Genomic DNA, 21,612 nt, shown 5'->3' on the forward strand with positions numbered 1-21,612 from the left:
CTGACTGAAGGTGATGATGGGTCCACACTTGCTCACACTTGGTTCGGGGTGTGATGCACGGGGCACGGAAGTCATGACTTTTGACCCTCTTGAAGGTGGTAGACGTTTTGTCTGACCATTTCAATTAGGGTTCCTGTGCAGGGTGATCCAGTCTTTCTTTGAATTCATTTATTTATTCACACATGAAAATCAGCCCATTCCATTTCCAATCCCTTATAATTAGGGTCCTTTCTCTGTTCTTTTCCTCTTTTCCTTCCTAGGTTTTCTTCTTCTCCTCCTTTCCACCCCAGTCCTCTCTTCTCTCAGATCCTGACGGTTCCCAGAATCTGAGATCCCACTGATTCCAGAGGTCCAGTCGCTGGTCACGGTTATGCAGGGATGTGGTGGGTCTTCCGCGTAGACCCTTGACCTCCACTGGTGGTGACGACGCTGGGCCTTCTGATCCATTAATACCATCATCCCTCACTGCACCGGATTCCCACTGTTAAACCCGGTAAGAATTGGGGTGAAAGGGGCTGTCTGAGTCTCGAGGCCCGCTTAGGCCGACATGCATGCCAAGGAGAGGGCCTGGGCGCTGCAGTGACCCTGGGGAACCCGAGTACACAGGCAGCCTTCCCGGGGTGCGTCGCTCCGCCTCCCAGCCGCCAGCCCCAGGCTCGAACCCGGCCCCAGCCGCCTGGGACAGCGCTGTGTCTTTAAGAAAGGGGCGGGCCCCGGGTACAGGCACAGCAGGGCCAGCCCACAAGGCTCCTTTTCCTTTTTGATCCATTCAAAAATTACTCATTGCAAATTCCCGAACTGCTCGGGGAGGCGAAGGCAGGGCCGGAGGAGCGGGGACTGCTGCGGGCGCGGCGCCGGAGGCGGCTGGTGGCGGCCGATCGCGCGGAAGCGGCCGGCGGACGCCAGGCTCGGGTGGCCTCACCAGGAAGCGCCGGAGTCCGGACCCGGGAGGCTCGCAGCGCCCGCCGCCCCCCCCCCCCGATCCCCGAGCCGCGCTGCGCCCCGAGCCCTGGGCGATGGCCGGGTGCTGAGCCGCGGCTCGGACGGCGCAGCCCCTCGGCATGGCCGCGCGCGAGGAGCTGTACAGCAAAGTCACCCCGCGGAGGAGCCGCCAGCAGCGCCCCGGCACCATCAAGCATGGCTCGGCGCTGGACGTGCTGCTCTCCATGGGGTTCCCCAGGGCCCGCGCGTGAGTGACCCCCGGCTTCGCCCCGGCTCGCCTCCCGCGCCCCGCCGCCCGCGCCCCGCAGGGGCCCGAGGCGCGCGCTCGCCGGCGGCCCCGACTCCTCTCCGCGCGCGGGCGCCGGGCCGGGGCTTGCTTTGGGATCCTTTGGTAAAGTGGGGGGGGGGGTGCGCTGCGGCCCGGGTTCGAGTCCGGGGCCCGCGGGTGCAGCTCAGCGGTCCCCTGCGCGGAGCCCGGGAGGCGGGGCGCTCGGAGCCTGGGGCACCCCTCCCCGGGACGCGCGCTGCGGGGTGCTGGGGGAGGGCGAGGGGCTGCGGGCTGGGACCCGGGCCCCTACTGCAGCAGCTCCCGCCCCGGGCTCCGGCTCCCTCCGGGTGGCGGGCGCGGGCGCGGGGGTGCTGCTGCGCGCTCCCTGATGGGGAGGAGGGGACGGAGAAGCGACTCCTCCGGCGCCCCGGCTTCTCGTCAGTGGTGACGGCGGCGTAGAAATCTGGGGGCGCCTGAAAGTAAGGAAGGGGAGCTGTCGTCCGTCCTCCTTCCTCCCGGAGGGTGGACGGCGCCAGGGCAGAGAGCGCAGGTGGCTGTGGGGCAGCCCGCTGGGAGGAGGCCTGGTGGCCAGCGCCGGGTGGCGCCGGCGGCCGGGCCCTCTCCTCCGCTTAACCCCTGACGCGCAGGTCTCCCAGGCAGGGACACGAGGCCTGGCATCCGGGACGGTGCTGCTCCTTTAAGTCACATCGTCACCTGGGAAAGAAAGCGGGGCAAACTTTTATCAGAACGCGCCGAATAAATGAAACTGCTTTCTGTTTGCCTCTTTTCGGATGGTAACGTTAGGTCTCGGTTAATCTTACTCATTCTTTACTTCCCAACTGGATTCACCTCGTCCCCCAGGAAGGCTCTTGAATGTGTCATTCTCCCCAGTCTGCTGGGACGCGTTAAAGCTGTGTGGACCACATTTGGGGGAAAGGCCACAAGGCCAGCAGGAGGTTTCTGCTCCCTGCTGACTTCTGAACTGGGAGCTCCGGGTCTGGTCACCAGAATCCTGGGGAGTTGTGGAGCTTCCCCTGGGCTGTGTCAGTAAAGATGACTGCGTGCTTAGCTCCCAAGATCTTCAGGTAGCCTGTGGAAACGCTGTGGTTCGAATGATCCCAGGCATCTCTGCCTTTTCTAAAGAGAGGCAGGCGATAAGGACTGAGTTGTCTAAGTCAAGGAAGAAGTAGCCGTTCCCGTTCCAGATTGGTGGGCTTTCCGGGAAGATCTTTGCCTGCATGGAGTCCCGGGGCCTTGCCCCCGGTCCTGGCAGCTTGGTGCCTGCTCTCAGTTAGGCTTGCTCAGCTCTCAAAGTCTTATACTAGGCAGCCTTCATGGAGGCTTTGCAACTGTCTCTGTCCTGCGCTGTTTGTTCCTCATTTTATTTTCCTGGCACCTTACTGAAGAAGATCCTGCCTGCCTATTTATGAATTGAAAATGTGAGGTTTAGACAGGTTATTTAATTTACTTAAGGTCCCAATAGTGAGCGTGGAAGCTGGGATTGTGTCTGCACGGCCAGACCTCTCCCCTAAGGCCAGGATGTCCTTGGTTCAGTGTGGGTCAAACTCTCAGAGCAGACCCCAGCACAAAGGGGCAGTCCCACAGTCAGCTACTACATGTTTCCCTTCGCTGCTGTAACAAAGGGTTATAGACCAGGTCGCTTAAATCAGCAGAAGTTTATTTTCACAGTTCTGGAGACCAGAAATCTACACTCTAACTCGGGGCACAAATGCAGGTGGCAGCCTGGCCTTGCTCCCTCTGGAGCTCCCATGAGAATCCCTTTCCGACTCTGGCTCATGGCCACCTCTTTCCAGTCTCTGCCTTTATCGTCATTTGTCTCCTCTTCGTCCCTGCCCTGTCTCCCTCTGCATGTCTCACAGAAGGGTGCCTGGAGTCTCTGTGAAGTTCAGGCTGGCCTTGAGCTCACCATAGTCCAGGCTGGCTTTGAATTCTAGATGGTTCTCCTCCTGCCTCAGCCTCTGGAGTGCTGGGATGACAGCCATGCATCACCACAGCTGACTCCAGTGCTTTATTTTTAAACTGATACATAAAACATACAAATTATGCATGCTTATTAACAATATTGGTGATTGAATTTAGGGCTTTACCACTGAGCTACTTCCTCAGCTTTTTTTTTTTTTTTTAAGGCAGGGTCTTGCTAAGTTGCCCAGGAGTCCTCCTGCCTCGGTCGGGCTCCTAGAGTGCTAGAAATACAGGTGTGCACAGCATGATGACTCACTTATCATTTCTTTATGGAGAAAAATGTCATAATCTTTCCTTCTAGCTTTTGGAAATGTACTGTACACTACCGGAATCCATAGTCACACCCCTGTGAAACAGCACACTAGAACTCTTTGCTCCTCACTCTAACTCGGCATCCATTGATCCCCACCCTTTCCCCATCCTTTCCTTGTGTCTGCTCTCTAGGAAGCTTTGGGTAACCACCATTCTATTCCCAACTTCTAGGAGATCACCTTTTTTAGATTCTCCAAGTGAGCGAGATCATGTGATACTTTTCTTTCTGTTCCTGGATTATTCTGCTTAGCACAGTAATCTCTTTTTCTATCCAGGTTGTCGAAAATGTCAGCATTTCATTCTTGTTTATGGCTGAATAGTATTCTGTTGTGAATAGAAGTGTATGTGTGTGCTGGGCACAGAAGTGCATGCCTATAGTTCAAGCCACTCAGAAGGTTTGAACTTGTGACCAGCCAGGGCAATTTTTGAAGATCTTGTCTCCAAATCAGTTAAAAAAAAAAAAAAAGTTAGCCATTAGCTCAGAGTAGAGCATTTGCTTAACACATGCAAGGTCTTAGGTTCAATCTCCAGGTCTGTAAAAAAAAATAGAGAAAAAGAGTATATATGACATGATAGCACTTTGGGTCCACTCTTCCTTTTTTGGGGGGTGCTAGAGATTGAACCCAGAACTATTCCACCACAGAGCTAAAGCCCTAACCCCTTTCAGAATTCTCATTTCAACTTCCAAGTGGAACTTGAAGTTGTGATCCTCCTGCCTCAGCCACCCTCAGAGGTGGGATCATAGGTGTGGGCCACTGTGCCTGGCTATGAAGTCTCATCTCATAGGGAACAGTCACAGGTTCTAGGGACTAAGATGTGGCCATCTTTTGGGGAGGCATCATTTAACTCATTGTAGGTACTGTGATTATTCCTAATGTGGCCTCTTTCTGCAGAAAAGGCCTGGGTAGAGGGAGCAGAGTTTCCTGTTTTTTAGTGTGCGTGCGTGCGTGCGTGTGTGTGTGTGTTTGTGTGTGTGTGGTATGTGTGTGGCAGGAACTGAATCCAGAACTCCACACTGAGCCACATCCTCAGGGCTTTTTAATGTTTTGAAAGAGCATATCCCTAAGTTGCTGAGGCTGGCTTCAAACTCGGGATCCTACTGCCTCCGGCTCCTGAGTGGCTGATATTACTACCCACCATGCTGCCTGGCTGGGTTTCCTGCTGTTCTTAAATTCTGCTCGAAAGGGTGAGAAGCTCTTGACAGTCACTTGGTCTAGCCTGACTCCTGGTGAAGGCTAGACCCTTCTCTGCCTCCATGCTGGAAGCTGTTGTGGTTGGCCTTCATCTTACTAACATAGCTTGGGTCAGGATAAAGCAAGGCCATCTGAGGTTCCAGAGAGCAGACTTTCACACTGTTGTGGGTTTCTTTTGTTCTTGAGACAGTCTACTATACACAGTAGCTCAGGCTGGCCTTGAACTCACTGTGATCCTCCTGCCTCAGCCTCCCAAGAGCTGGGATTGGTTATCAGCATTGTGGAGAACTGAGGAGAAAGACAGCAGAATGCCAGGCTGTGCTGATGAGAAACTTCTTCATGCAGCCTTAAACTGGGAGGGCGGAACAAGATGAGAAACCCACGCCAGGAAAGAGTGATGGCATCGCTGGGGCCTGGGAAGAAATAATTGTGACCCTTTGGTAGGAATGAGACTGCTGCCCCGAGCAGGACCTTCTGAGACACTGATAGCAGCCACCAGGGACAGCCCGGGTGTCAGCGGGTGTGGTGTCAGGCAGCAGCAAAAAGGGACACTTTCGCCCCAGCCTGGCTGGGCTGCCAGAGGACAGGGCTGCGAGACCAGAACCCCTTCCGACCTATGCTGTCCCAGGGCCTTGGGAAACCACTGTGCCCTGTCCGTGCTGCATGCTTGCTGAGTGCATGCTTGCTAAAATCTCCACAGAGCTGTAAGCTGGGACAGCGGGGCCAGACACCAGCAGGGTGACCTGCAGGCTCCTCTCTCTGCAGCTCCTTATACCTCCGGAGCTGGGCTGGTCTTTCTCTTCCACGTGAGCTTCCGGCCCGCACAGAGCTGCAGAAAAGCCTGCACGTGGGGAAGGGTGGAGAAGCCGCAGCTTCACGGGTGCACTTGTGTGAGTGGCAAGGGAAGCGGGTGACAGGGCCGCGGCAGGAAGGAAATCTTCAAGGGGACAAAATGGCCTGTCCCTTCCTTTTCTTTCTGTGTCCCTTAGCGCTTCCCCTTTCCGAAAGCTCTAAAAATAAAACTCCAGCTTCCTCAAGGCTGGAGAGGGTGGGAAGTGGGGCGGAGCGCTCTGCAAGAAGACCTCTGCCAGGGCGGAGCAGAGTGGCACGGTGCTCCGGAAGGCAGGACAGGATCCCCGGCATGACTGGCTTCGTGTCAGGGCAAGTGTCCCCCTCGGTGGCTTCTGTGGCCTCGCTTCTGTATCTCGGGGCCAACCACGGGCCTTTAAGTAAGTGACTACATAACTGAACCTAGGAGTCTGCTGATACAACCCTGGCCTGCGTTTTGTTTTTATTTTTTGAGGCCAACTGGGCTTGAACTTCCTTTGTTGGCGCCAAATGGGTTGCATATCCTAATGGTGGAGAGATAATAATAATAATAGGCCGGGGGGAGGGTTGTAGCTCAGTGCTTGCCTAGCATGTGGGAGGCCCTGGGTTCCATCCCCAGGGCTGCACTGTACAAATAAACAGAAATGAAATAATCTTGGGAGGAGGCCTGGGAGGGGTCAGAGACCGACGCTGCAGCTCAGCTTTGACTGTTATTTGAAACTTTTAACCCCTCTTCCTCATTTCCATGATGGGCCTCTGCGCTGGGCAGTATGTGTCCTGTGAACCCAGGAGGCTTTGCCAGTGCGGCGGAAAGACCCGGAACATTAGCCCTGTGTTCTGGACGCTGGGTATTAGGGGCTGTGGGGTTTCCTGGAAGCAAGTGAGAGGTGGTGAAGGTTTCTGGGAGGATCCAAACGTACTACTGTATTGGATTGTCTTCTTTTTTTTATTCCTGCTGAGACTATCTGAACAATATCGAGTTAAAGAAGAAGACCGTGGCAGAAGGACGGGGCGGGAATGTGCACCTTGGCCTTAGTTTTGGGCAGGAAATGGTGTTAGCTGCACCCCATCGTAGGAAGATAAAGGCAATGCAAACCTGGTGTAGATTGAGAAGCAACTCTCAGTGCTCCTAGATTAAAGGTTCTTTCATTCATTTGGCTTCTTGCAGTTTATCTGTTGGTTGCCGTTGAATCCTCTCAAAGCCTTGGCCAACCGGGCATCTCTGGACAGGTCGCTGGCTCTTGCCTGCTTTCCGTGCCTGCTTTCCCAGGAGTCTTGGGCAGAAAGAGGAGACAAATGGGGACCTCCTGGAGCCAAAGCATTCCTGTCAGTGGGCCAGCAAGGAAGCCTCTGGTACCTGCTGCATCTGTGCTCCCACGAGGCACTCCCGGACATTTGTGGGTAGTTATGTGGTGTAGCATTTGCTGTCACATGTGTTCACTGTCCCTCATGTTCCAAATGGCAGTCCCGTGAGGCAGAGCACACAGTACACACATTGTATGAAAGGTGAGGAGACCTGAAGCTCAGAGGAGCTCCCAGACTTCCCCACCGTCACAGAGTTGGTATGGGCGACCCTGTGGCCCTAACTGCAACTCAAGGCAAGTTTCTAGGCTACACAGGGGTGCTGGCTTATACACAAGGACCTTGGCGGGCTTTCTGTTGCAATTTATTGTGGTACAATTTATGTACAATAAACCTGCTTAATGATTGCATGGTTGTCATGGTGCATGCCTGTAATCCCAGAGGGGGATTGCAAGTTCAACCCAGGCTACTGACTTAGAGAGACCCTGTCTCAAAAAGAAATAAAGAACTAGAGATATAGTTCAGTATGAAGGCCCTGGGTTCAGTCTCCATCCAGTACTGGGGGTGGGGAGGAGTGTTGTATTTGAACAAATAAATGTACCTGCATGATCTATAGTGAGACACAGCACATCTATAGAAGTTTATTTTTGGAGTGGGTATCAAACTCAGGACCTCACACTTGCCAGGCAGGTGCTTATGCTGATGAGCCAAATCCCCAGCATTTTTTTTTTAATGTCCCTTTCCAGTCAGTCCCCTCTCTAACACTCGCCCTGGGAGCCTCATTATAGATAAGTATGCATTTTCTAGGCTGGCATATAGATGGAATCGGAGGATATACACACTTGCACCTGGCTGCTTTTCTTTAACATAGTATTTTTGTTCCATAATCTGCATGTATCAGTAGTTTGTCTATTTTGATTGACCTTGAGATATCTGAATGTGCTGTGCTGGTGGCATAATTATAACCCCTTAGCACGGCCTCTATGACAATTCCCTGTTATGCCCTAATTTCTAATAATACCTTACGTTTTTAGACCACTCTAGAGATGACAAAGCAGATTCATATACATAATCACTGTCAGGTTTCAGAATGACAGTTTGACGAGGACACGGGTTCCGAAGATTATGTGCGTAGACATTGAAGAACATCCTGCCTAGCTGCTTGCCTGCTTACTTTCTTCCTTCCTTCCTGTCCCTTTCTTCTGTCTCTGCGCCTCCCCCTCCCCTTCCCTTCCCTCTCCATCAGCACTGGGGGTTGAAGCCAGGGCCTTTGCACGGAGCTGTAGCCCCAGCCCTCCTTAAGATGCCCCTGTTGGGCTTGGCCTCCCGAGCTGCTGGGAGAGTAGGCATGCACCACCATACTATGCTGGCAGAATATTCTGCCTCACTGACTCTACCCCTGGTTTTTGTCACGACCTTGCCCTCATCCTCAGCCTTCTCTAATTCCAGCTGCCTTTCTTAAGCTGGAAGCTTTTTCCTTTTCAGAGAGGCTGCGAACCTAGGGAGCTCTGTGTCTCTTTGCAGGCTGCTCAGTGGCATGGTCTTCAACTATCCCAGCGAGCAACTGCACAGGAGGGCTGTCCTTACATGGACAGCCTCTGCCCCTGTGTCTCCCATCCTGGTGCACAGAAGTTTGAACACTGTGGAAGCTGCCCAGGGGGCCTGGTTTTGAGTGTTAGCTCTGCCCTTTACCCAGCTGGGTGAGCTGGGTCAAGTTGCTAAACACACCAAGCTTCAATTTTCATGTCTCTAAATTTTCTTTTATTTTTTTTAGACAAGATGTTGCTCTGTTGACCAGGCTGGTTATGAACTCCTGGTTCAAGGGATCCTCATGCGTCATCCTCCTGTGTACCTGGGGCTACCCCACCAGCATGCGTCACCATAGCTGGCTGTCTTTAGAGTTCTAACAGGGACAAAGTCTTGTCTTAAAGGATGGTTGTGAGGTTAACGGCCACTTGAGGCGAACGACTGGAGAGGCGGGAATGGGTATGACTCCACTGCCCCTCAGCTGGTGATGTGATTCGGCGGTCCCTCAGTTGCCCTCTTTGGGGCCAACGCCCGCGAATGCTTTTTCCCTCAGTTCTGCACTCTGCTCCTGTGTGCCTCTGTCTCTCCAAAGGCCCTTGAGCAGGTGCCAGGCCCAAGCAGAAGCAGACCCAGAGCAGAGCCAGCATTGCCCAAGCCACTGACTTTAATAAATGGCCAGGCTTAGGGACTCAAAGGCTACCATATGGCTGTCTTCTGACTACTCTCCAATGGAATCAGACTGGAGGCTTGGGAATTGAGAGAAAGAGACAGACAGAGAGACAGACACATAGACAGAGACACATTCAAGAAGAGATCCTCTCTGCCCTGTGCCGGGCATAGCCCCAAGCAAGACAAAGAATCAGTGCCAGGAGGACAGTGCCTGTGGTCCTCATCTGGTCTGAAAGCCCTGGCTTCTTGGCTGGAATATTCTCCCAGGGACACTGCGTATTTGCCCAAAAGCTTCTGGAAGAATCTGAATGTTATGGCTTGTGTCTAGATGTCCCCCCAAAACCTCATTTAGTCACAGGAGTGGTTTTTTTAGTGGTGGCTGTATCTAGAGTGTGTGGTGATGGGATTGATTCAGGGTACACTGCTAGGATCAAGGGTTCTGCGATTAAGGATGTGAGTGCTCCCCGCCCTAACTCGCTGGATAGAAAGAACTGTGGTCATCTCTTGCTTGTTTTGCTATCTTCTGCCCACGATGAACTGTTTCTCCTTTGCAATGCTCGTGTCCCATGCCTCTTTGTTTTGGAGCCAGCCGAGTATGGACTGAAACCTCTGCAAACTGTAAGACAAATAAACCTTCCCTCCTTTAACTTTGGGCATCAGATATTTTTGTCTCAGCAACAAGAACAGCAACTGAGACAGTGGTTGAGCACAGAGAGTCACAATGACCCTCTCAGGGGCTCTGGTATATGAGCTCATACATATGCGAGTATATCTTCTTCCATCTTGGCCACCTCCCCTTTTCCTTGTGACCTTATACACAGGCTCCTCATCATCTCTCTATAAGGGTGAGGAGTATGGTGCAGTGTATGAACTTTTACCATGGGCACGTCATCCTGCTACATTCTGAGCAGGATGTCAAGTGTCACCAGCTGGCACTCTGAAGACAGCTGCTTGCTGTAGCTGGCTGTGAATCTTCCCTGTGGCCCTCTGAGGAGCAGCCATAAGTTTTCTAACCCTTACAGAATGTTAAGGCTTCGGACTTTGCGGTCTGAAGGCTCTGCACTCTGCCACACTCTGATGGTTGTGCAAGATGAACGCTAGCTAGGTTTCCCTTTCAGCCGCTGGATCTGCACTCTGACTCTTTGGGCTGTTTGGGCGCACACCCCCTCCTTTTCCTTCCTAAGCCTCAGTGATCCCAACTGTAAAGTAGGTTGAAGTCAACACTCTCTACAATCTTGTGCAGCCACCACGGTGACTGCAGACTGAGCTGGTGAGTGGTTTTAAACAGAAGAATATTGTCAGTGCTTCACGGTTGCTTTTCTGTTCCACTGGGCTTTTTGCCTGTGTCTTTGTTTTGCTTTCCATGGTGCTTTATTGTCAGATTCTTCTCTTCTTCCTTTAAAGAAAACTCTCCAAGACTTTATATTCTGGAGAGTAAATAACCAGAAAGAAAAAGATAGGAGGCAGTTACAGCGGTGGGGAGTCTTCAAACTACATGCATTAGGATAATTTTCAAATTGGTACATAATGGGTTTTCTTTCAAAATATAACCAAAGTGCTGGTAAGTAAGAGGCAAAGTTGGAACCTTGAGTCCAACATGTCAGGTAAATACATTTGCTCATGGACACCTTCTTAATTAAAAGGACCTCTTCCCTCTGTGGAGCCACCCAGTGTTTGTGGAACACTTCCTGTCATGTTCCCTGGCCCCTGTGGAAGTGTAAACACCATTGTAGATAAACCAACCCTGGCAGTGAGCTGTCCAGGTCCAAGGCTCTTCCTCCACGGAGGGAAAGCTGAGAAACACCAGCAGGGAAGCTCGCAGCAACCCAGAAAATGCCAAGACGAAGCTGCTGAAGGCACAGATCGCCAGAGGCAGCCCAGGGTGCTGGTTTCTTTCAGGGTTTGTTGGAGGTTCCTACTCTGTAAGCCAGATAGCAGAGTTCTTTAGCATCCTATTTTGGTGTTGAGTGCACCCCATTCACAAATATTTACACATTGGCTCTGTAAATATTTATTCCTTCGGCCTGGTGGGCAGCTTTGTGAGAGTAGGCAAGGAAGGCTGCTCTTGTGCAGTCTACATAACCACAAACGAATGCACACTGAACCTTGCGGGTTCCTGGAGTCCCAGCCAGTGCCATCGGCAATGTCTGTCCCTAACCCACTTCTGGCACTCACTGCCTGCAAGCTCATTCTTTCTCTGTTGCCCCATGAGATTTTACCTGTCGTGGAGATCTAGTTCTTTGCTTTGCTTTGATTTGCTTTCCACTGGCCACTTTTCTCTTGTCTCATCTCATCTACTGCAAGCCGCATTAAGCTTCCCAGACAAAGAGATGGCCCCTGCATTACCTCTGACAACCCAAAGTGAGCTGCCCAAAATCCTTAGGCTCCTTCTTCCAGAGAAGTTCAGTATGCAATGCCACTTTTCTTTTTTAAGTATGTAAGGACCTCACTGCAAATTCACAGGCAACTTTTGTGGGTTGATATAAAGGAAAAGGGAGCACAAAACCAGTTAGATATAGTCTCTGCCTTGGGGAGCTACAATCTAGTATGGACATAGCAAATTCTGACCAAGTGTATCACTGTACTACAAGAGACAGAAGACGATCTTTGTGAGGATGAAGGATGTGACAAGGCGGGGAGTGGTAAATTAAATGTGAGCTGCAAATGTGACGGGAGCAGTGCTTTCCTTGAGTTTGAGAGGAATGTGTTTGGGAATGCCAGGTCAAATGACTTAGTAGTATATGCTGATTAATCTGAAATTCAGATTTCCGAATGTCCCTGTACATGGTAGATTTGTGTTTACTGTATTAACTATGGTCTTTGGCCTGAAACACGGCAAGTACAGTCGTAGAAGTTGGACTGACCACTGCTGCTGAGGAATTTGCAGGCTGTTATGTTTTACTAGTCATGAAGTATATGGAGCCTCAAGTAAAACAAATCTGCCTTCAATAATGACTGTTGTAGAGATGGATTTGAACCCAAAGTGACCAAACAAGAATCAGCAGCAATGCTAGGTGTCAGCCCTACTCCAATAAAGGAAACAGTAGAGAGGGTCATTGATGAATTGTGTTCTTAAATCATCTATGCAAGGAGGGTCCTCTTGTATAGCCACCCAAATCAGTGAAACTAAACATTACTAGGAGGTCAAGCTAAAGCATAAAGTAAATATGTGACAAATTTTAAGCTCCTATTAGCTTATGTACATGAGTACTAACTTTTTATAATAAAATGCCTCAGAGGTACAATTTCTAAAAATGAAAAAGAAACTTCAAAATGCCCCAAATCTGAAACTTTGATCACTAGCATGATGCTACAAATGGAAAAATCCTACATCTGACTCCTTGGGACAGGTTAAAAACTTAGGCCTAGTCAACACATGGAATACCTTATCTGCAGGATGAATTTTGTGTTTCAACTTAGGTCCTCTCTCTAAATACATTCATTATATAGACATGCAAATATTCCAAAATCCATAAAACTACTTCTGGTCCAAAGCATTTTTGGATAAAGGACACTTTATTACATCTACAGGTGTATGACATTGCTTAGAAAAGACCTCTAATGGTAGAATCTCAGGAATGTACAGCTAAAATCAGCAGTAGTTAGCTCAGTAGTTGGGAAGACAGGTTCATGCCATCTCAGGCTCCCTCTTTTTAAATGCAGATAAAATGAGAACAGCAAAGAAAGTGACCAACAGCTAGTCTGTGACAGAACAAAAGCGGAGGCCCAGTATTGACCACAATTTCTTTTTTTCCATGTTGTATTACTTCCCTGAGTTTAGCATCCAAGAAATAGATTTGTATCAGACCATGGCCCTGTTTACGGTGGACCTGGGCTGATTTATTGTCTGGAAAACCCATCCCTAATTGTTCTCTGTCTTTTCCTTTTCTTCTCTCCCTTTCTCAGTCACTCATCCACCAAGGGAAGAACAAGTTACAGTCAGTGATGGGAGAAAGAAAATTGGTTTTCAGGATGAAAAAGCCAGATTCAAGTCCTGGTTCTTACACTTTCTGAGGATGTAGTTTGAGCGTTATTTCTCTATAGGTTGGATGAATTAAAATGAGACGATGGATATGAGATTTTTAAAAATACAACAAATAATACATGTGTAATGGATAATATTAGTAGTTATCAGCAGTGGGCCGTGGCACTTTGGGGCTCCCCTAGAGGGTTCTGTATGGTGCCCAGTGGCCCTCACTAAGCTCTGCAGTTTCAGCCTCCTCACCCAGGACGGGTGAGGGCTTGCAGGGCCGTTGGAGAAGCCTGTTCACCAAACCTTCTGGAAGCTTAAATTTTCACTTCATCTCTTTTGGGAAGTAGGGACAGGAGTCCTCAGGAGCTAGCAAGCTTTGGTGAAATATGAGAGGTTTTGTGAATGTAGCAAAAATGGCCAGAGGCACGTGTGAGTTTTCTACTGGTGTTTAACAGATTATCCAAATTCATGACATAAAAAAGTTCAAACATTATGTTACAATTTGGGAATCAAAAATTTAACATGAATATCATAGGCTAATGTCCAGGCTTCAACAGAGTTGTGTCATCTGTGAGCACTAGCACAGACTCTGTTTCCTTGAATTTTCTGGTGCTTGAAGTCTGCCTGCATTCTTTGGCTAGTGGCCCCTTTCCTCCACCTTTGGAGCACGTTGCTCTGATCCTTGCCTCTATCATTACATCTCCTCTCTGTCTGATGCCTGCCTCACTCTTTCCTTTACTAGAATCCTTGTGATTGTATCTCCCCAGATCAAGAACCTGAGCTCAATCATATCTGCATACCCCTTCTGCCATATAGGACAATGTGCTCAGTGGGAATGAACATTTGGACAGCTTCTGGAGGCCATTATTCTGCAAACCGTAGCACATATTTGTAAACACTTGGTCTATGTCTCTCCCTAGTCTGTGACATTTCTTAAAGAGTCCTCCTGCTTAGGAAGACAATCACCTCATTTACCTTTCTCAGCATGAATGCCTTTGCTTTCTCCGCCTCACCCCTACCGTGCACAGCTCAAACACCTAACCTGTGCATTCCCTTCACGGCCTGCATGCCTACTAGACAGTATGTTAAACACTGGACATGTACTTTTTTTGTGTATCCCTTGTAACAGTCCCATGAAATATGAACAGCCTTATTTAACAGGTGAGAAAACTGAAGGACAAGAAATTTTAACATGCCCAACTTAGATCACACAGCAAGTTAGTAGTGGATGCAGGCTGCAGACCCCAGGCAGTCTTCTTCCAGAGTCTGGGTTCTGAACCTGCACCCACTCTCTAGACATGCAGCTAGTGTTCAGTGAAGTTTGATGATAACAGAAAGAACGTAACTTGAGATGCACAGAAATGATAGGCTATCCTTAGTTTACACCAAACTGGGGTCAAGAAGGTGATCTGATTTGCGCCTTGATCTGGCTTGATTTTAGACCCTTCCCCCCGACTGTGTATGGTTGCCTGCTTAGTGGTGTGGTGTGTTCTGCAGCAGTGTCATTTCCCATTCTGGGAGCATGTGATTCTATGTAGTGTCTCAGGGTGTGTGTGTCTATGTGGGCACCACCCATCAAAGCTCCCAACTATGGGAAGACAGTCATGGGGTTGTACTTGGAAGTCAGAGATCACTAGGTCCCTGGTTCTTATTCCAGCTTTCACTCACTGCCGGAGGTGAACTACCCTGGTAGAGGCTTCTATTCTGTGGCCTCAAAAAGGGGTTCCTTTAGCAGAATGTATAAAAGTTTGTCTGGCATGTGACTTTGTGGTCATTTGTATGCTCAAATTCCGTCTCCTCCTCAGGCAGGTTACAAAGCCTTTCTAAGCCTCCTCTATCTGATACATAAAATTGTTCAAAGGAACCCACAACATAATGCCCATAAAAATGGTCAGCTTGGTGTGTAAGTGCCTGATCACTGGCAGATCAGGTGGAGAAGATGATGATCTTTGGATTCCATTTTTGGTGAGTGCAGCGGAAACTCTGACTGTAAGTTAATAACCCTTCCAAGTCTTTGGCAAGAGTTTTTTTAAATTCCTTGCCAAATTCTTGAAGATCTAGGCCTGAGGATAATTAAACAGTGCTTACTTGATCTGATAGTCAGTCTGGGGAGGGGCCCGGAGATGAGGGGAGCTGGTTGAGGAATGTGGAATGGCTTGATTTCTCAGCGCCCAGCAGGAGCTACACCAGCGCTGCCTCTGCCTGGTCCCCTAAGTGCACAGAGCTGTTGTTGTCTGTATCAAGAAGAATCTGTGACAATGGCAAAAAGCCCTGTGGGAGCCAGCTTGTAGGTAAGTCTTAAAAATCAACTGATCCATCAAGATGAGCTTCCTGGAGCCCTGCAGCAGCTTTGATGCATCAGCACTAAAGAGAATGTGTGACATTCTTATCTGCTGCAGATGTGAGATCACAGGCTCACTGTGGAAGGCCGAAAGAGGGGAGACAGCCGCGTCCCCTTGCACTCTGACTGCTTCAGGCACTGCCACCCTCTTCGACATCACCTCATCCGTCAAGCCTTGGCAGGAGGTGCTGAGTGTGGCTGTCTCTTTCTGGCCTGCAGCTGCCAGCCCTGCTGACTGGTGGAGCAGGAGATGGGCGTGTGCGAGAGGAGGAGCTGGGCAGCAATAAAACTGCTTTCGCAAGATGGCCTGTGTCAGCCCCGAGTGGTAAAGACTTCCGAGTGGCTGGCTCCCGGAGGACCCTGAGTAAACAGAGAGGGTTGCTTTTTTGCTAGGCAGCTGGCTCTAAGGATGTGGAGGATGAAATCTCTGCATGCGAAGTTTGCTTTGCTTTTTGTTTGGTTTTTACACATTTTTGCTTTCTATCTTCTGCAGTCTGGGCAACTAACCCCTGCTTTTCTGAGTTGTCCTGGGAAACAGTCATGTGGGTCTGTGTATGTTTGGCTGGGGAGATATTGGAGATGTTGAAGAAGGGCAGAAGAAGGGTCCAGTTAATTCAACAAAAATTTACCAAGTGATGGCCATGCCAGATCCCCAGGAATGTGCTAAATTCTGGAGTTACAAAGAGGACTCAAACCCTGAGACTGATCACAGGGAGGTACCAGCCTTTGGGGAAGACAAAGTCAGGTGGATGATTGTCACACAGTGAGATCAAAGAGGATGGAGTGGATCTCCCCTTTAATATTTGAATGGCTGTCTTGAGTAAAGGGGATACTTATTTTGCGAACTTCAGCGGGCGGGTATATCTGCTGGAGGCAGAATCAGATTTCAGTTCACAAGGAAAAGCAGCTTGGAGACCAGCAGTCCAGTGACACGGCTCTGCTGCCTCCTGTGTTCTCGCTTGGGTTGCAGCCCAATGTGACTGAGCTTCCCAGCACCCTTCCCAGAACTCCAGAGCTCAGCTTTGGAGTCAGGAGCATGGCCAAGTGTCTGGGGACCCAGCTGAGCCAGCGTGGGGTCTGAGACCCGCAAGAAGACGCAATGATGTCTGACAGTGTCCTTTAAAGATATTCTTCTTCCACGTGCATGAATCCTGGGGCTGGTTAGGACTGGATTATCCATCCACATGCGGCTGGAGGAATGTGTGGGGGTGAAGCTCTGGGAACCAGTGATGACTTCAGGAGAGGCAGCATTTGCCCGTCGGACAGTTGGACAGGTCCTTGTCACTGTGTTCCAGGCTCTGGCTGAGCCCCGGACGCCAGGGCTGGTGGGTGGAGGGAGACTGAGTGAGACCAGCATTTCGGGGTGGGGTGCGGGATGAGTACAGGCTCATTGAGACAGCAGTGGAAAAGATGGCAAGCGATTCCTGGGTAACCGAGCCAGGGCACAGCAGCCACCCAAAGGAGGAAGAAAAGGAACTGTCAAGCTGGAGAAAAGAGGAATGCAGGCCCTTGAGGCTCCAAGGATGGCTTTGAATTTGTAATAAGTCAGAGCTGACATTTTCACCACTAAGAGGAATAGCTGTAGGTCCGTCTCTAGCTCTGTACAATAGAAATCCAGAAGGGTGGCAGTCCTTCTTTGTGTCACTGCGATGTCTGAGGATATGGAGAATGTATACCGTGTCAGTTTTTTGTTTTGCTTTGCTTTGTTTTGTTTTTGTTAAGGAGCCCAACGCTATGTCGTTGTTTGGTCTTGTTGGCTCTGGGATTGTTTTTCTATAGAGGGACTTTTCTTCTTTCAAAGGGAAAAATCGCATTTAAGAAGGCTGGATTCTGTGTCTTCAGCCGACTCAGTGTACGCTGCCCTCTTTACACTAGAGAGGACTATCATTTTAGAGCTGCATATCAAGGGCTCAGGTTGTCTGCTAGTAATTTCCTGCTGGTAAGGTTTTGTTTTTCAACACATTTATTCAGTGTGTACTGTACTCGGATTAAAAGAAACAAATGCAAATAAAGAAGCACCTTTGCTGCACTGGCGCTCCTAATCTGGTAGGAAAAACAAAAAAAAAAAAATGGGAGCAAAGAAAGAAAGAGTAAAAATATATGGAGAAACGAACAGGCAGGTATGTTGTATTCACCAGGTACCCAGACTGCAGGAATCGTACAGGAGCTAGTGAACAGTAACTTCCTGGGGGCCTTTCGTTCCTCCAAAGAGCAGCTAGGGAATTTTATGTGAGGTCCCCAAAGGTGTAGGAGGTAAATGCTATTCAATCCATCTTTTCTGTGTGTGGTGCTGGGCCTGAGCCCAGGGCCTTGTGCATGCTGAGCATCCCAGGCTACGTCCCCAGCCCCATTTAAATGTCTTATGTGACAGTCACTATCGTTTAGCACTTGACACACTCTGCCCCTCCTGCCCTTCACTGCAAACATAGGCAGTTAGGGTGAAAAAAACCATTATCCATTTACAAATCAGGAAAAGGGGCTTCCAAAGGCTATCACACAGGCACCACGAATTAGGCCCAACATTGGTTCCTTATCCAAGTTTTCCTGACTCGGAAGTCCTTTTCTGCAGACCTAGACCTGGGGCACCTGGGGTACCTTGGTTTCTCCTTCACAAGTTTATTTTTATTCCGTGATCACAGCTTTAAACTCACAGACTGAGCTCCAGCACCCCAACTGGCAAATAAACGTTCCCGGTAAGGCAGCCAGCTGCCGTTTCCTGTGTTTAGAGACCGCATAGCTGGGAAGCGTTTGAAGAGTTGTGCCGAGCGTTGTCTCCTCTTTGTGTGAAAGTGTGGATGGTGCTTCAGAGAAAGAGGAAGGCACCTCGATGCTCAGTGTTCGGTGTGGTTCCTCTTTGCTGGGAATCTGTCCTGGCATTGGTTCTCCCCGGGCTGAGCTCAGAGCCTTTGTTCTGTGTGTTCAGAGGCCATGTGGTCTGTGAAATTGATGGACTGTGAGGTCAGAGTTCTAGCACCAGCCCGGCGCTGCTTTGGCTTTGACCGTGGGGTGAGACAGTTTATGTCTGTCTCCGTCATCTGTGAGATTTACTTCTCCAGAGTGGCAAGGCACCCCTCTGACCAGGCAAGCACAGTGTAGGTCCTTACAGAGATAAGACAGGGTAGGTCCTGGCCCCACTCCTCCCTCGGATGGAAAAAAAGGCAGACGTGTAATGGTGGTCAGGTACCCTGCTGAAGGGGGAGGGGCGTTTCCCCCCACTTTTCAAATGACCATCTTGGGACAGCAAGGAATTTGGAACTTCTTAAAGAATTAGAGACAGACAACGAGAGCATGCATTTTTTTTTTTTTTTTTTTGTGGGCCTGTTATATGTTACTGTATATTTCTCAATCCTGAGAAAAGTCACAAGTAGTATTTCCATTATACAAATGAGAAAAGCAGGACAATTTGGAAGCAACTCACTAACTGAGCTTGGATTCTTGTGGCTTTAGAGTCCTCTGCTTTTCCCCTTAACCCCCGCAGCTCTTTGAATATTTCATTGTTTTTTAAACATTTAGTTAGTGTTTTTTGAGACAGGCTGGTCTTGAACTCACTTAACAGCCTACGTGGTCATGAACTTGCAGTGGTCTTCCTGCCTCGGCCTCCCGAGTACAGGGATTACAGGTTTGCACAAACACATCCCACTCGAAGATTTCATTTTAGTGTTAAAATAATCACATTTTAAATTTCCTTGCTATTGGATTGCTTTCCTTTTCTTTTTCTGAGACTCCCTTCTGGATTCTGGAGGGCAGTCCGCCCTCAGGGGTCCATCACAGGTTGGCTGACCCCGTGCCGCTCCAGCCCCTCTGCCCCCTTCCACCCCTTCCCCCAGACCCTCGGGGCAGCTTAGCTACCTTTGACATATCAGAGGCCCGCTTTTTCAGCACCTCCAATTGCTAATCAGTAAATATCTTCTTTCTGGCTGTATTTTTTTTTTTTCCTTAGGTGACATCTTGTCCATCGTTTTCAAACAATTCTCTCTTTGGAGACAGCTTCTCAGGCCACACCATCCGAGTCTCACACCTCTGCCTACCTCTCTCCATTCCCCTCTGCAGACAGAAGGTCTGCGCTTGTACCCGTGAGACCGGGCACCGTCCAGTGTCCTGGGTGCTCTCCAGGCAAAAGCATGGACCAGAGATCGCATTGTCACAGCTGGCCGACAGAAGTTTCCGGGACTAGGCTGCAACTCCTGAGTGATGTCTTAGAGATTTTTTTAATCTTCCTAGTATTTTACATGGTGCCTAGTACATAGTAAGCACCAACATGGCTCATTCATCATCCTGCTAACTTTTTTTAATGTTTATTACTCTTGTGCGCTGTACGAGGGAGACAATGGGAAGCCAAACTCTGCTTGCCTCTATGTTCATGAATTGAGGAAAAATTTCTTTCCTTTCTTTCTTTCTTTTTTTTTTTTTAACACAGTGCTAGGGTTTGAACCCAAGCCAAGAGCTCGCCCACTGAGTTACACGCCCAACCCTTAACAAAGTGTTGTTGGAGGAAATTGAAACAGATTCGTGTACCTGTGAAAGAAGGCCACTATCTTGGTCAGCTTGGGCTGCTAAAAAAAAATACCGCAGACGGAGGGCTTAATCAACAGCACACTATTTTCTAACGGTTGTGCAGACTGGAAAGTCTGAGATCAGCGTGTGACCGGCTTGTGCTTTCTTCCTGCCTCACAGATTGTCTGCCTCTCACTGTGTCTTCAGATGGAGGGTGCAGGGGCAAGCTCTGGTCACTTCTTTTTGTGTGTATGTGTGCGTGTGTGTGTGTGTGTGTGTGTGTGTGTGTGTGTGTTTTGGTATGAAGGATCGAACTCACAACCTCAGGCTTTCACAGGCAAGTGCTTGTGCCACTGAGCTAAATCCTCGGCCGCTCTGGCCTTTTCTTATGAGAGTACAGCACTAACCCTACCATGAGGACCCATCCCTCACTCATCTCACCGTCCAGACATAATTACCACCCAAAGGCCCTCTCCCCAAATGCCACTGCATTGCCATGACTTTGCAGGGGACACATTTCAGTTCAGTCCATACCTGCCGTCGGTGACCTAGGGAATACTTACATGCATTTAGTGGTGGGAATTTGAAGTCAGGAGGTAGAGACGTGGAGAGGTAGGGAGAAGGCCACATCGAACAAGGGGGCATAGGTCGGTGCCCTCTGTGGCTTCCTCCACACGCACTGTCTCGGGCCTGCCCTAGGCCTCTCACTAGCTGCAGGCGACCGGGGACACCTTGCTCTTACCAACTGGCCTTCTCTCCACACTGGCTGCACTCAGCTTGCATTTGCCTGGCTGACCTGCATTCCTCCGGACCCAGGTGACCATGAGGAAATGGAAACCACCGCAGCAGGAGGGAAGTGCTCAGCTCTGGGGAGTGGAGGTGGTGAAGGCGAAATCTGCTTCCCAGGTCCTTCTCACTGTCGGCTTCTCAGGACCTCTCTGTGTTCCGTGACTCACGACACGGTGATGGTTCTGCCGTCACCCGCTTGCAGGACTTGCTGTCTCTCAGGAATGGGCTGACCCCTGGACTCTGGAGTCACCTCCAAGTCCTGGCCAACAGTGGAAGGAGCTGCTGTTCGCAAACTCTGAGCTTCAGGGTTAAGGCCGATTAACCTAGTGTTAGAAGTGTAGTGGGATGGATTCCTCCATCAGGCAGGGCCGAGAGTATCCACTTCTGAGCGGTGGCAGGGCCTGGGGAAAAGAAACCACACGCCGAGATACAAAGTGTGGTTTCTATTCCTGGCATTTCGCTGGATTTGCTGGGAGATGCTGGACAATTCATTTGTTCCATGCCAAAGATTATACATTATCCCCCCATGGTATCCGAAAACTGTACTTGGTGATGAGCATGTGGGAACAAAGGCACCTCTGCATCTTACCCACACAGTTCAAGTGGTGAAGAGGGGCATACGAGACCTCAGGAGAGGCTGCTTAACCCATCTTGGGGACTCCAGGAAAGCTCCTTTCAAAGGGTCTGCCTTGGGAGCCGGGCTTGAAGAAGAGAAGAGGAGAGTCGGATGTGCCAGGGGTGGAAGGGTGGGCTGAAGAGGGGACGCCAAGTGGGGAGTCAGTATGCATAGGCCCAGTGGACAAGAAATCTGCACACAAGGGGGTATGTTTTTGGGGTGTGTACAGAGATGCATGGTGAGCAGCGAAGTGGGGAGACAATGGGGAACGAAGCCCCGCTGCCTCTGTGTTCATGAATTGAAAAAAGATTTCTTTCCTTTTCTTTAACAGTGTTAGGGTTTGAACCCAAGCCAAGAACACGTGCATTGAACTAC

The 21,612-nt window shown here is 49.9% G+C and overlaps 1 protein-coding gene across 4 annotated transcripts in view; it reads left to right on the top strand.

Annotated features, from left to right (window-relative positions):
• Positions 1–726: 726 nt before the first annotated feature.
• Positions 727–21,612, top strand: part of Ubash3b (ubiquitin associated and SH3 domain containing B) — a 146,137-nt gene continuing 125,251 nt past the window's right edge. For 2 of the 4 annotated variants that reach the window (XM_063255949.1, XM_013155597.3), the window contains exon 1: positions 727–1,189. In XM_063255949.1, the coding sequence (XP_063112019.1) occupies positions 1,138–1,189 (52 nt within the window). In that variant the 5' untranslated portion in view covers positions 727–1,137. Of the gene's footprint in view, positions 1,190–5,618; positions 5,928–21,612 lie in introns of those variants that run through there. The other 2 variants (XM_023566193.2, XM_063255950.1) reach the window with 2 other exon arrangements.

This window comes from Cavia porcellus, unplaced genomic scaffold (genome assembly GCF_034190915.1).
Source record: "Cavia porcellus strain 051 isolate PalLab524CR breed Dunkin Hartley unplaced genomic scaffold, mCavPor4.1 scaffold_9, whole genome shotgun sequence".
NCBI lineage: Eukaryota > Metazoa > Chordata > Mammalia > Rodentia > Caviidae > Cavia > Cavia porcellus.